Genomic DNA, 15,461 nt, shown 5'->3' with positions numbered 1-15,461 from the left:
TGCCTCTAGTGTATTTTAAATTTCATTTATTGTGCCTTTCATTCCCATAAGATCTGCTCTTTTTCTACATATGCTTTCAAATTATTATTTATGTTGCACCCACTGTCGTCTTAATATCCTTAATCTTATCTTGTTAGCCATGTCATTGAATTTATTAAGGAGATATATTTTTTTAAATGTTGGTTATTATTTGTCTCAATTCATTTATGTCATCTGGAGGCTTATCGTGTTCCTTTGACTGGACCATATCTTCCTGTTTCTTGATAAGAATTTTAACTTTTTTGTTGGTGTCTTGGCATCTGGCTTACTAGATGTATTTATTCTGGGAGCAGTTTCTCTCTTTAGGATTTTCTTGCCCTTTCTCCCTTGCTGTTTGTGTAGTGAGCCAAGGAAGTAATTGGTACTGTAACCTGTTGAGGGAAAGGCTGCCCACATAGCCCCATGAACTGAGGAAGCTTCTCCTACCTTCTCCTCTGTCAGGGGTAGTGACGAAGCCACAGCCATGTGTAGTAATCCAAGCTGTGCAGGCCAAGATCGTCTATGGTTACTCAGAGAGGCTGATTAAAGTTCATGCCTTTTCTTCCCCTGCTTGGGTAAGGATGGAGCTGCAGGTGTGGCCAACAAAGAGCTGCAGGTGTGGGCAGCAAACTAAGCCATGTGGGTCAAGACTGACTGCAGTTGCCCAGGTACACTAATGTAGCTCCAGCTCCCTTCCTCTCCTGCCAAGGTGTGGGGATGGACCCTCTGAAGTGCCCAGATTTGTGTGGTCCAAAAGTGCCTGCAGTTGCCCTTAGAGTCTGAGGAAGTATTGTCCCTTCTGCCCTTTATGGGGTAAGAATGGAACTACAGTCGCCCAGCAAACTAATCTGTGCATGCCAAAAGCACATGCATTTTCCCAGAAAGGCAGAGGAAATGCAGCTCTCCTTCTTTACTACTGGGAGGCAGGGATGGAGCAACAGGTGTCAGAGTATCCAGTTTGTGTGGGCTAAAAGTGCCTGCAGTTGCCCAGAGAGACTGAAGAAACTCTAACCCCCTCTTATCCTTTGTGGCGGGGGATGGGGATAGAATCGAAGTTGCTCAACAAACCTGTCCATGTGGGCTGAAAGTCCCTGCAATTGCCCAGAAAGGCTGGGGAAACAATGCCCACCTCTTGTCCAATCAGGTAGGGGTGAAGCCCTGGGATGGCAGTAGTTCAGTTCATGCAGGCCAAAAGTGCCTGCAGTTGCCCAGAGAGGCCGAGGTAACACCTGCCCCTGCCTATCCAGTGGGGGTAATTGAGGGTAGAGCCCCAGGCACTCAACAGACCAGTCCGTGTGGGCTGAAAGTGCCTGGAGTTGCCCAGAGAGGCTGAGGAAACACAACTTCCCTGTCTTATTGGATGGCAGGAATGTAGCTACAGATGTCTGAGTATCCAGTCTGTGCTGGCTGAAAGTGCTTGTAGTTGCGTAGAGAGGTTGAAGAAATACCATCCTCCTCCTAGCCTGTGGTGGAGGGGTAGAGAGGGAATAGACCAGTCCATGCAGGCTGGAAGCACTTGAAGTTGCCCAGAGAGACTATCCTGGGGGTGCAGGGATGGGCTACAGGTATCCAAATAGCCAGTTTGTACCAACTGAAAGCACCTGCAGTTGGCCGGAGGGCTGTTGCAGCTTCCCCCAGCTTCCTCTATGGGGAAGGGGGACTGTAGTCTGATCTGGGTGGAAAAGAAGCCAGTCTCTACCATCACTGTGGTTTTCAATCAGCCCTGGCTTCCCTTAAGCCGAGGGTGGAGTTAAAATGGTGGTTACAGGCTTCTTCAACTTGGACAGGTTCAAACTTTAGCTGTTCCTAGGATTATACTCTAGCCAGCCTTATTTACTAATAAGTTACTGAAGTTGGTGCTTGACCATCTCTTTCTTCCCCATTTTTGGGACTGGAGCTTCCAACTCCAGCCACGGAATAGCTCTCGATGCAGCTTGCACCACCGGTGGAGGAGTGCCACCTCTGTGGCATGGAGTGCACTATTCACGAATCCTCACCTTAGATGGGTAGTCTCCCCCTTCCGTTCTTTCAAGATGCAACTTCTGGTCTGCTAGACCCCCCAAAGAGGTGCTTTAGATAGCTCTGGGTGATTACTAATTGCCCTGTAGGATGAGCTGACTTTTGGAGCTCCTTCCTCTGCTACCATCTTACTCTGCCACCTCTTCTGCTTTGAGGACTTCTTCCTTTACTTTCAAGCACCACAAAATGTTCCAGGCTTAGCTTGTATTTTTCCTGCCCCTTCCTCCTATTCCTAAGGAGAAAAGAAAACTTTAAAATAATTGAAATCAGGAATAATGAAGTTGAAAATTTCAAGGCTTGAAAGAATATCAGGCATAGTGATTACAATTTCTGAGTAGAAATTAATATCCAAGATATAAGGTTAGTATTTTCATCTTTGTATGTTCATTTCATAATTATTGAATATTGCGTTTTACTAGTCACTTGGGGAATTCCAGAATTAATATATATTCACATATATTAATATATATTATCTGCCTCATATGAAGCATGTACCTAATCAATAGTGCTACATAGTATACTGTGGTGTTTTTTATTTTATGTAAAAAAATATTTTGGGAACATTGAGAAGTAATAAAGGTTACTTTTAAGCTAGGATAATCATGCAAACTTTTTTAAAATTTAGGATAATCAAGCAAAATTTAAAAGAGAGGGTAACAGTTGAGGTGTGTCTTAAAATAGTCAAAGAAGGGAACAAATATGGAGCAGTTTTTCTTTGTCAGATAGTAGGATGGATGGTATAATACATTATCTTTAAATATTTAAGCTTGTTTACAGATAAGAAACTGAAGTTCAGAGAGGTTAAGTCAATAATATTGTCAGAGCTGAGCCAGTGAACCTCATCCTCTTTTCTGCCTTGATACAGTTCATATGTGCAGCACATTTCCTTTGTGTTAATATCTCTCTTTCATATGAGATACATGTCAATTGGAGGGAAGATTTCTTTAAATGACATGCATTCCCTCCACCCTCCCATCTTCCTAGATCCTTAAATGCTGGTTCTTACCTTACTCCTCCAGTGTCTTTCCCCTTAAAAATGACATACTTGCCTTTCTCAGATTAATTGTTTTATCCTTGTGAAGATACTGGGGGAAAGAATATTTCTGAAATATAAGCTTTAGGCCTAAGAGAAAAAAAATTGAGGTGTGTTTGGTGAAGAAGGGAGAGTCTAGTCTAGTTTTCATAGATAAATTGTGAAAGATCAGCAGAAAGACATATCCCAAGCGCTCAGAACAGTGTCAAGAATGATAGGAAATAGCAAGTATTGTTAAATTAAACTGAAATTTCATGTTTATTTTATAATGTTTAGTAAATTTTGTTGTTGTTAATTTCCTCCTTAGGATATTACCTCCCAAATGATGATGGAGAATTTTATCAGTTCTGTTATGTCACTCATAAGGGTGAAATTCGTGGAGCAAGTACACCTTTCCAGTTTCGAGCTTCTTCTCCAATTGAAGAATTGCTTACTATGGAAGATGAAGGAAATTCTGACATGTTGGTGGTGACCACAAAAGCTGGCCTTCTTGAGGTTATTATCAATAGTGAGATAGTTGCTCATTGACAGTTTTAAGAACGGAGTTCATGTTGGTTGGCATTTTAATAATTTTTAGGTTATGCAAAAGTACCTACAAAAATCAAAGCCTTTAAACAAAATTGGTAAACGTAGAGTGTCTTTTTTTTTCCCAAATAATTTAAAAATCTTTCTTTCACAATTACATTATTGGTTTCACTGTGTCAGGGTCTCATAATATTTTGTGCATAGTAGATATGCAGTAAATATCAGTTGAAAGAATTTAAGCCTAAAGTTTCCTAATATTCATCTTGCCCTAACCTTTCTTTAGTGGAGGGCTAATCTATTATTAATTGTAGAATAGTACAGATCTGGTGGGAAGTGGATATAAAGTAATGAATTGAAATGTAAATGGATGTGAATTTTATTTCACTGTCTGAAGTGTGGCAGGGAATCAGTGATGAAGTATCCTAGTCTCTTAATTTAGGTTGAGCATTTTTACAGTAATTATTTTCCTTGTTTCTCTGATTGAATTAATAAACTGGATTAGCCATAATTACAAAAAGAAAAAGCAAAAAATTATTGAATATTGTAGAGTCATGGCATTGAAATATAAATTGTGTAGATGGTCTAATAATATCTTTTGTATTAATTTTTAGTAGGTATTGAAGGAAAAAATAAAACATTCTTTTTTCATTTCAAGGTTACATTTTCCAATATCTTTCTCTTATACCTAAAAAGTTGGAATGTTATATAGGAGTTATTATAATTTAATTGCGTGTAGTGTCTGTCCTCTGTTGTAGTTTTAAGAAAAATGACTTAAGATCAGTGTGCATTTTTGGCTAATTTGCATTCTTAGTCTGTGGTGGGTCAGGTGAATTTTTTTAACATGTAAATATTTTTACATCTTTGATTTTATGTACCTTGAAGAACTGAGAATAGTGAAAAAAACAAAACAAGGGGTTATAGGTAATACTTTTGCTAGGAGAAACTAAGAAGGTTAGAAGGAACCAGTAATTTTTAAATTGTGATTTCTTCCATATCTTCCCTTACCCATTCCAGAAATTCCTTTTATCTTAAAGAAATGTAATTTTTATGGGGTGACTTAAACGGTTTGTGGTGACAACTGCCTGATGATCAAGATTTTTAGCCTGGTATTTGAACACTGGTCAGTGATGCTAAAACAAGCCCAGCTCATAAGAAGAATGCAGTTAACATTTATATTGCAGTTTTTTGAATCGTTGTTAGACCACCCTGATTTTAGGGCCTCTAATGGAAAAATGATGGACGTTTTGGGATCCATATCTCTTCTGTGCTTCTTCGCCAAGTAAATTAGAACATAGCAGTCTATTTCAATTCTCCCTATTCCATAAAGGGTGCTTTTATGAAGAAAATTTGAGTTGTTGTCTCTTAGGTAAATATTTCTGAGGTAAAATGTTTTTATTTTCTGAATAACTTTTTGACAAATCTTTTAAAATTTCATATTCAAAATGTTAAATGATTTTATCTAAAACTGCACATAATTATTACAAATGTGGAATTGGGGCATTGTTGACATTAAAAGTGATTGAGACATAATCAGATGCAATATATAAACTTGATTGGAATTGGTTCCTAGATTTTTTTTTTTAAAAACTGTGAAAGATATTCCAGGATAAGGGGGTGATATTTGACTATGGGCATTACACAGGGATTCTTAACCTTTTTTGTTTCATGGACCCCTTTGCCAGTCAGGTGAAATGAATACTACTGTAATTTATTACATATTTGTAAATAAAGGAAATGGTAGATTTCAGTTAGAAGTCAGAAAAAATAGAGATAAAAAGTTGATTACTTTCAGTTCAAGCGCATGGACCTCCTGAATTTTTCCACAGACCCCTTTTTAAGAACCCCTGTATTAGAAGATTTATGAAATTATTATTACTTTTTTAAACTATCATAATGGTGGTAGTTGACTAGGAGACTGTCTTTATTAGGAGATGCTTGCTCTGAAGTATTTAGGGGGAAGGGGAAAGTGCCTGCATTTTGCTTCAAATGGTTTAGTTTAAAAATAAAACAACAAATAGATAACATTTAGTAAATTATATAAGGTGAGATAAAATAAACATTTAAAAATAATTAGTAAATTTAGATGAAGGATGTTCATTCTAAAAATTTAAATATTCTGTATAACTGAAAAATTTCAAAGTACAGAATTAAGGAATATTAGTTGAACTTGTATAAATCTTACTTAATTTGAGTTCCTTTTTTTAATGTTTTTACTTAAGGTTCAGTAAACTCCTGAGAAAGCATATGTGAAATGAAACACTGGGAAAAATTGGTTCCTTTGTAATGTTTCTCTTGCTCTATGTCAAGATATATTTTCATGTTTTGGTGGCCAGAAAGTTCAGAGTTAATGCTAGTTAATAAGGCTGTTAACTTTTATGTTTAGTATATTTTCTTGGTCCTAATTTTCTATTGACTTGATTATTTCATTTGTTACAATCTACCTCAAATTATTTTTTTAAAAAAGATATGAGCTGTAGTAAAGAAGTTCAAACGAATAAACTTTACCCTTTGAGGGTATTAGTCCTGGCATTTTCATTTCATCTGATAGAGCAGATGGAAGGATTATTCTAACACTTTTTCAACTCTTCAGCATTCTTAGGTACTATTTTAGAGTTTAATCAGTTTGATTCCGTGATTTCATGACCCTGGAAAACTGATTTGGGATGTTTTGGGGAAAACTTTGAATTTTACTAGCTAAATGTTATGAAACCTTCTTTGTGAAGCCTTATGTCTGAGTCTCCATTCTTTCCCAGTTAGAAATAAGATTTCTTACAGTATAGTAGGAGAAATGTTAGCCATTTTATTTTCTACTATTTTAGATCCCTTAATATAGTAATATCTTAAAATATTAGAATTTAGATTTTCCTGAAATGACTGTTGAATTCCTGTAAGAATAGTCCTATTGTTAATACATTATTACAGTTTGCATTTTTGTTCTAAGATTTGCGTTTTTATTTATAAAGTTTGTTTAATGTAGTCAGACACAATTATATATATAGAACCTGTTTAATAATTTCTTAGTACTATATTTAAGAACCAAAACTTTTTATAGGAATTCCATGGATAAAGCCTTTCATAACATAAATAAGTTCTTAATAGAGTCAGAGATTTTCCGTAGATTTGAATTCAGGAAGAGGTTCAAATTTTTCTCTTGAAATCTTTGATTATTATTCTGGATGAGAAAAGCCCTGTAATTAAAGTCACTTGTAAAACTTAATATGCCTAATTATTTTATTTTATTTTAATTTTCTGTAACTTTTAATATTGATTAAAAAGTGATTAGCAGGCAGCTTCATAATAAATTTCATTCATTTTATATATTTTAATATTTTTTTTTAGTAAGAGCTGTTTTTAATTTTCTATTAAACATTCTTCCAAAAGCATTATTTTACCCCATATCTCATTGAGTTATAAGAAACAGTAACACTAGCATTAGAAAAACTAGGAAAAAAGAAATTAAATGAGGGTAATTAAACTAAACTTATATGAAAAAGGAAAATTTAATGAGACAGAGCTTTATAAATCTAGTTAAATTAATATAAGATTATAATGAAAAAACTGCATCTCAAATCAAATTTTGTTCAATTTTTTTTAACAGCTATTTTAAGACTCCACTCATTTTTTCAAGAGGGAACCCCATTTTTAAAAGTCTTATTTTAAAAATAGGCCTATGTTCAGCTATAGATGTTTTTTCCACAAATTATGACCATAATTCTTTTATTTTGATTGGGAAGAAAAAACCATTTTTGACTGCATGGAATAAAAATAATTGTTTCAAAAACACATCCTAGTACAGAATTTTGAAAACCATTAATGGAAAATGGTGTAAGATAATTAAGTACACAACTAGTATTGTTTTTTCCGAGTTCTCCCAAGGAAAACTCTTAAATTGACTCTTCAGCAGAATAATCCTTAAATATACTTTATAAGCAAAATGAGAGCTTTCGTTTACATAGTTTTTGGATTTTACTGTTCCTAATTTTATTCTGAAACTCAATTTTACCTCAAACCATAATTACCATATTAACTTTGTAATGCACAGTTGTATGCAATTCAGCAAAGCAGTAGTAGTACACCATTAGGTTCTATTCACCCAAAGCTAGGGAAGAAACAAGATTGGTCACACCTATTAAAAAACAAATCTATCTCATGCTGTTTTCCAATTTGTACTTTCAGTCTAATTTCTGACAATGAAATATATGAATATATTTCTATATGTATATATCATCTTGATTTTCAAAAGTCGCCAGAGGGAGTTCTTCACAGCTTAGCTTTGCCTGGCTCAGGCTGAAGATTTTGTAACTTCATTGCCAGACCCATGTTGCCAGTGATTTTCAATTTGCCTTGAAAGAAGGCAGACTGAGGATTCATTTTACCAGTCATTAAAGCCAGTAAGTCGGAGTCAGCCATTGTGATTGTGCAGTCAGCCTTCTTATCTGAGTTAGGAAGCACTGATCCTTTGCCATTCTTCACGTCCACCACCCAGCAGGCTTCTTTTCCCCCAGGGCCATAGTACACTTTGAAGGCAAAAATACCACTGATTTTCTTCACAAACTGTTCCCCTTCCTCTTCAAGCTTTTTCTCAATTTCTTTAAAGACAAGATTTGCCTTAAATCCATCAACTGCAGTGTTGGTTGGAGTAGCCTCAATTTGATAATTTCTGGCAGCTTCAGGAAAACCCATCTTGTACTGTGTTACAACTACAGCTCCTCCAGTGCCTAAATTATGCTGCAGAGCAGCCTTTGCACCAGGAACTTCAGTATTTTCTTTGCTTAACCAAAAGAAGGTTTAAATTTATGATTCATGAATTTTTCTGAGGACTAGAAGAAGCTGACTTGATGTGAAGCAGTATTTAGGGTATAAAAGTTCTTTCTGTGACTAAATGCATTTTTTAAAAATGGAACACTGAATTTATATTGGAATGAATATATCAGGATTCATAAATTATCTATTTTAATTTTTTGTTTTACAGTTGAAAATTGAGAAAACCATGAAAGAAAAAGAAGAACTGTTAAAGTTAATTGCTGTTCTAGAAAAGGAAACAGAACAACTTCGAGAACAAGTTGGAAGAATGGAAAGAGAACTTAACCATGAGAAGGAAAGATGTGACCAGCTGCAATCAGAGCAGAAGGTTAGCTGTGTCCTGTGTAACTGATTAGAGTTGATAGTGTATTGCCTGAAACCCATCTTTTTCAAAAACGGAACTAATTAAAATAGATGAAGAACAGCTATTAAAAGAAGTAGCATTTACATAGACATTTATACAAGAATAGGTCAGTTCCTATTTCTTCTGCTACAGCTTCATTTATGTTGTAAAATGGTTAAATAGTTTTAGACTTTTGGTCCCAGACTTGATGAGGTAGTGCCTGGCAGCTCTTCCTGGATATTTTACATCTAATTGTCAAATACTTAATAGAAGGTAGTGATTTTGTTTGTTGGTTTGGAAATACAATTAGAAATGATAAAGACTGATTAAAGGGAAAATAGCCAAACTAAAATTACTTTTCAAAAAAAGCTGAATTCAGTGAAATAAGATGTATTAGACAATATTTTGAAATCCTTAATTAAGAAATGCTATTGATTATACTAAGAAACACTTAACTATCCTAAAAATATTAAGGCATAGTTAATATTATTAGCTAAGAAAAAGAAGTATAAGTAGAAAACAGTGTGACTACCTTAGATATACAGTTAGGTTTAAGTTAGAAGCCGAAAACAATGAAGCAACAGTCATCACCAAGTCATTGGTTTATTTAACATTTGCTCACAAAATATAATTTATTAGTTCTGACGGAACTTAAACTGATTGTGGTTATACACATCACACTCGCACAGTAAGGCTAGTTGGATATGCTTGTGTTTATTGACAGGATTGAGTTGTTGTTTCCTAAGGGTGGGGTCTCTTTCAACATTTTTTTTTGTCGAGTTAGACCTAGAGCAATTGCTTAATAGTTGTTAATTAAACCATGAATGAAGCAGTGATTCTCAATCATTTGTGTACTCCAGTGGCATGGTATATATTGCTCATCTGAGCAGAGATGATGCACAAAGAGGCCTCAAATTCTGAAAGATTCTTTTTGCATTGTCCTATTTACGGATTGCTCTTTTGAGTGAGAGGGTAAACAAAATATCAGGCAAGTTATCATGTGACTCTCCATATAAATGCCTGTTAGTATTTCTCTTCTTTCTTTATTACTGTTAACCTTTTTAGTTAAATATCAGTAGCTCCCGTTGTTCCTCTGGGAGGATCACAGTAAACTATAGGAGCAGGATATTGTATATTTGGTTAAGGACCTACATTTTTCATTTGAACTTTTCATACAGACATACCAGATACTAAAATAACTACAGTAAAATCTCATTTTCTGTCTTCCTTGACTAGTAGGTCATTCAGCTGAATTTTGTATTCAATTGTTATTAACTCTTGATATTTTGTATAGCAATTATTCTTTATTTATTTCTTCTATTACTTATTCCTGAATTTGGTGTTTTTACAAAGTGGAAGGCCAGTCTTTTTTCTTTCATTCCATTATAAACCAGAGGAGTGGAGATGAAATAGAAGATTCATAAAAAAGGTCGAAATGTGCTCTCTGATCACCTTGAAATTCAAGGGTAGAATGGACGATTGGGGAATAGGAATGGCATTAAAACAGGCCTTCATTTGCCTGAAAGTACTCAAATAGATCAGGCTGTGCCTTTGGTTCAATTGAGTATTATCTGAGATTTAAACATTATTAGCTTCTCTATCCTCTCCAGCTTGTAATGGGTTAGGCTCTTCAGACAAGGCAAAAGCTTATTCTAACTGACTGAGGTTGAGAAAGTGGTAGACTGATAACAGGGGGTTAATGAAGCAAAACTTGTAGGAGAGTGTGGCCTTGATGCCCAGAAGAGATCTTTAGATGTTTTTATGGCAACTCATAAATCTTGATGATAGTCTCTAATCTTGGAGGAGACCTCTTCCCTGCTGCTACTCTTGAACTGAGGCATACTCTCTGGGAAGGTGAACTATTTTGGAGTGATTTTAAAAATGATACTCTATAGTATATATAATAATGGTAGAAGAGCTTAGAATAGTATTACACAGTTAAGTTCTCATTAAATGTGAGTAGCTATGATTGTTTTATTATTTTTCATATTGGTGAACCAGCAAATCATCAGTGAAAGACTAAAATAGAAATAGTGTCATCTAAGAGAAATAAAAACTTCTAACATTTCCCTTAAAATTAATTATAAAATTCTAAAATTAATACATGCTTAATGAAAAATTCTAAGTTAAAGAAGTACATATATTGGCAGTTGATTATTTCTGGAGATGAAATAATATGCTTGCCAGGAGAGCTCCTCTTTATTACCAATCATGGGGCTTCTGTTTCTTTTCAAAATTTTTTTATAACTTTGCCTGTTACCTCCAAAATTAAAGTTCCCATCTTAATCAGGCAGGCCTCCTTGGCTTCTAGAGCAACTCAGAAATTTTTCAAACTTGTCTTGGTTGGGTGGCTTATAAAATCATGACATTTCCTGGCACTTGTTTTGGATGTATTCAGTGTGTGAGAATTTCACCCCCAAAATCCTTAAATTCTAGAGGTTTTCTCTTTGAGGGTAATACATTTTTGAGTAGCTGAAAGACTTATGAGGTATAAATTATAATTTTTTTTTTTGAGGTCTCAGGGTTTGAAACCAGAAGCTTGTATGGGGGGAAAGCCAGCGCTCAACGACTGAGCCATATTGGCAGTCCTGAGTTGTTTCTTTTTGTTTGTTTGCTTGTTTTTTGTTCTGTTTTTAGGAGGCATTGGGAATTGAACCCAGGACCCTCCCATGTGGGAAGCAGGTGCTCAACTGCTTGACCCACACCTGCTCCTTAAACTATAATTAAAAAAAAAATTTATCCCCCCCTCCAGTTGTCTGCTCTCTGTGTCCATTCGCTGTGTGTTCTTCCATGACTGTTTCTATCCTTATCAGCAGCACCGGGAATCTGTGTTTCTTTTTGTTGTGTCATCTTGCTGTGTCAGCTCTCCATGTGTGCGGCGCCATTCTTGGGCAGGCTGCACTTTCTTTCACACTGGGCAGCTCTTCTTACAGGGCGCACTCCTTGCACGTGGGGCTCCCCTACGCGGGGGACACCCCTGCGTGGCAGGGTACTCCTTGCTGCGCATGGGTCAGCTCCACATGGGTCAAGGAGGGCTGGGGTTTGAACGGTGGACCTCCCATATGGTAGGCGGACACCCTATCCATTGGGCCAAGTTCGCCTCCCTAAACTATAATTTTAAAAACATTTATATACTGAGCAATGTACTGTGGTTGGCAGAGACCTTCAATTCCTTCATGATTGAAGAAATTCATTGCATTTTTATTGTTTTGTAAAATAACATTATTACCTTATTACTTATCAATACTAGACAGATACTTAATGAAATGTATAGTATTGTTTCTAAAGAAGATCTTTCATCTTAGCAACTTTGGCTTTATCCACTATAAAATTCCATAAGAGAAAACTCTTACTTTGTAAACTAAGAAAATTGGATATATTAAGGTTATCAAAACAGATTGGTTTAAGTTATCTGTTTAATTGTTTTTACGATTATTTTATGTAATACGCTTCTTGAATGAATAATATTACAAAGTAGATTAAAATCAAAGCCAGATATTTAGAAATTGAACTATATATATAAATTATATATTGTAATTTCTCTACATTACTTTAATGTGGCATATGTTTCATTATTCAGGTAGACTAGATTTTTAAAAGTAACTGTTTTTTCGTTACTAAGGATTATTTTTGCATTTATTTTTAGTTCAACCTTAAGCATCTAAGTGAGGATTTTTTCCCTCTCCTGTGTTACAAGACTGATGAATAAAAATAACTCATAATGTTTACTATAAGCCAGGTGCTGTTCTGAGTGCTTTACACATATATGTTAACTCATTTAATACTATGAATTGGCACTATCGTCTGCATTATAGAAAGGTAGCACAGAGAGGTTACTTAGCCTGTCCACAGTTGTATAATTAGTGAGGCAGGCAGTTTGGCTGTAGTCAGTGTTCTTAACCACTGCTGTATATTTCTATCTCTGAGGACTGAAGAGGAGGAAAATGTGGGGTGAGCTCGTTTTTTTATCTGTGACAATTTTGAGATGTAACTGACATATCATAAATTTCACAAGTTTAAAGAATGCAGTTCAGTGGTTTTTAGTGTATTTACAGAGTTGTGTCACCATCACCATAATCTAATTTTAGAACTTTTTTCACCCCAAAAACTGTGTCCCTATTGTGTTCACTTGCCTTTTTTCCCTCCTCTCCTCTCTCCCAGTCCTAGATGATGACTAATTTGCTTTCTGTTAACTATGGATGTGCCTATTTTGGACACTTCACATAAATGGAGTCATTTTGCTTTTTTTTTTCTTCCCCTCCCTTCCCCACCCCGCTGTTTTTGCTGTCTGTGTCCATTTACTGTGTGATCTTCTGTATCTGTTTTTCTTTTTGTCTTCTCATCTTTCTCCTCTAGGATTCACTGGGATTCCATCCTGGGGACCTTCGATGTGGAGAGAGGTTCCCTGCTAATTGTGCTACCTCAAGTCCTGGTCTCTGCTGTGCTTCACCTTGACTCTCCCCTTTGTCTCTCTTTTGTTGCACCATCATTTTGCTGTGTGACTCACTTGCGCAGGTACTGGCTTACCACGCCGGCACTCATGTGGGCATTTTGTTCACCTTGCAGGAACTTGGTTCCCCACTTGGGCACTCAGCTCTCTGCGTGGGCACTCTGCCCACCGTGTGGGCACTTGGCTAACCAAGCAGGCTCTTGGCTCACCACACAGGCACTGGCTTACCGCACAGGCACGCATTCTCTTCTTTTTTACCAGGAGGCCCCAGGGATCAAACCCAGATCCTCCCAAATGGTAGGCAGAGGCCTTATCACTTGAGCCACATCCACTTCCCATTATTTGTTTTTTTGTGACTAGCTGCGTTCTCATAACATAATGGTTTAAAGATTCATCTCTTTCGTAGCATGTTTTAGAACTTCATTCCTTTTATTACTGAATAATATTTCATTGTATGAATTGATTTATACCAATTTTACATTTAATAACAAGTTCTGTAGAAATTAGCAGTATATATGTACAGGAAACTTTGGAGGTACTGTGGGATTAGTTACAGACCATTGCAATAAAGTGAATATGGCAGTAAAGATAGTCAAATGAATTTTTTGGTTCCTAATGCATAAAAAAGTTACGTTTATACTATACTGTAGTCTTTTAAATGTGCAGTAGCATTATGTCTAAAAGAAAGCATACACCTGAGAGTTATGGTAAGATGGCAGATTAGAAAGACACAGGACTCTCCTCTTACAGAAAAATAGCTAGGGGACAGTTGGGAATGGCCTGGAAAAGAGTTCCAGGGTGTAGGACACCATGGGAAGGCTGGACACCACCTAGAGAGAGAGGAGCCTAGAACTCAGCATTAAGACAAGTAGAAACTGTGCTGTAGTTGCCAGCACCCCTCCCCCATCTTATGAGTAGAGAGCTTTGAATTCTTTGGCCTGGGCCTGCAGCTCCAGCCAAAGGGGGCTCCAGGGATCCAGAAAAGAGAAGAGAGAGTGACACAGTTTAAGGCTTATTCAGCTTTTGACCCACAAACTTAGTCTGCTGGGTTCCATGAGCCCTTCCTGGCTGGGTGGGGCTGCTCCATTTTATTTTGCCCTGGGATCCTGTATGGAAATAAAGAGATCCAACTCTCACAAACACCCTCCTTACTGACCAAGACTGATTGTTGAGGATGCAGAGGGGAGTGGAATTATTTCCTACCCCAGGTATAAAAGGAGGAGGCTGCCAGCACAGACTGGAGAACTGTGTCTGAGAAAGTTGGTTTGCTGTGCTCTTAGCCTCTAGGCAGGATCCTCCATCACATTGATCCCGTCCCTTTTGAAGTGAACACACTTCAACCAGATTTTAAACTGAGAAGCCTGCCAAAAATTGTCATCTGCTCACCGACTGAGGAAGTAAGTACACGTGAGGGAATTAAAAGTAAATAAGTAAGAGAGACTTTTTCTGGCATTACAACCTCCCACCCATTACTGGGTCTAGGGCCCAGGTTTGAGCAACTAACATGAACAATCCTAAAGACATAGAAGAGGTTGAACCAAGAATCAAAAAACAGCAATAACACAGTCTTCCACCACTAAATCGCTGCCAGAGAGAGAGAAATTGAGATCAGAGTAAACTTCCCATCATCAAATGCCTAGACATCAGCAAAATATTACAAGCCATACTAAAAAAATGGAAGAAATGGTTTGATCAAAGGAATATATATCAAAGACCCAGGTGAGATGCAAGATTTGAGACAGCTGTTTAATGAGATTCATATGAATTTCCAAAATCAAATTAATGAATTGAAAGACAGTATAGCTAAATTGTTACAGGACATCAAGAAGATGCTGAGTGAGGACAAAAAAGAATTTGAAAACCTGAATATAAAAGTAACAGAGTTCATTGGAATGAAAGACAACAATAGATGAGATGAAAAACACATTAGTGGCACACCACAGCAGACTTGAAATGATAGAAGAAAGAGAAGTAATAACAGAAGACAGAACAGCTGAAATTGAAGAGAATAAAGAACAGAGAGAAAAGAATGGAAAAAATTAAGCAGAGACTCAGAGAGTTGAGCGATAACATGAAGTGCAGTAATAACGTGTCATTGAAGTTGCAGGAGATGAGAAGGGAAAAAGGGGCAGAAAGAGTATTTGAGGAATTAATGACTGAGAATTTCCCATGTTCATGAAAGAAATGAACTTACAAGAGGCGGATTTGGCTCAACTGATAAGAATGTCTGCCTACCACATGGGAGGTCCAGGGTTCGATCTCCAGGGCCT

The 15,461-nt window shown here is 36.5% G+C and overlaps 1 protein-coding gene and 1 pseudogene across 3 annotated transcripts in view; one reads left to right on the top strand and one right to left on the bottom strand.

Annotated features, from left to right (window-relative positions):
- The window catches only part of TAX1BP1 (Tax1 binding protein 1), a 135,106-nt gene that overhangs the window by 39,750 nt on the left and 79,895 nt on the right, over positions 1 to 15,461 (top strand). For all 3 annotated transcript variants that reach the window (XM_023586870.2, XM_071215110.1, XM_071215111.1), the window contains 2 exons: positions 3,378 to 3,565; positions 8,568 to 8,726. In XM_023586870.2, coding sequence (XP_023442638.1) covers positions 3,378 to 3,565; positions 8,568 to 8,726 — 347 coding nt within the window. The remainder of the gene's footprint in view (positions 1 to 3,377; positions 3,566 to 8,567; positions 8,727 to 15,461) is intronic.
- LOC101417164 (sterol carrier protein 2 pseudogene) lies at positions 7,826 to 8,278 on the bottom strand (annotated as a pseudogene).

Source organism: Dasypus novemcinctus, chromosome 5 (genome assembly GCF_030445035.2).
Source record: "Dasypus novemcinctus isolate mDasNov1 chromosome 5, mDasNov1.1.hap2, whole genome shotgun sequence".
Lineage (NCBI taxonomy): Eukaryota > Metazoa > Chordata > Mammalia > Cingulata > Dasypodidae > Dasypus > Dasypus novemcinctus.
This window is presented reverse-complemented; position numbering and strand designations above follow the sequence as displayed.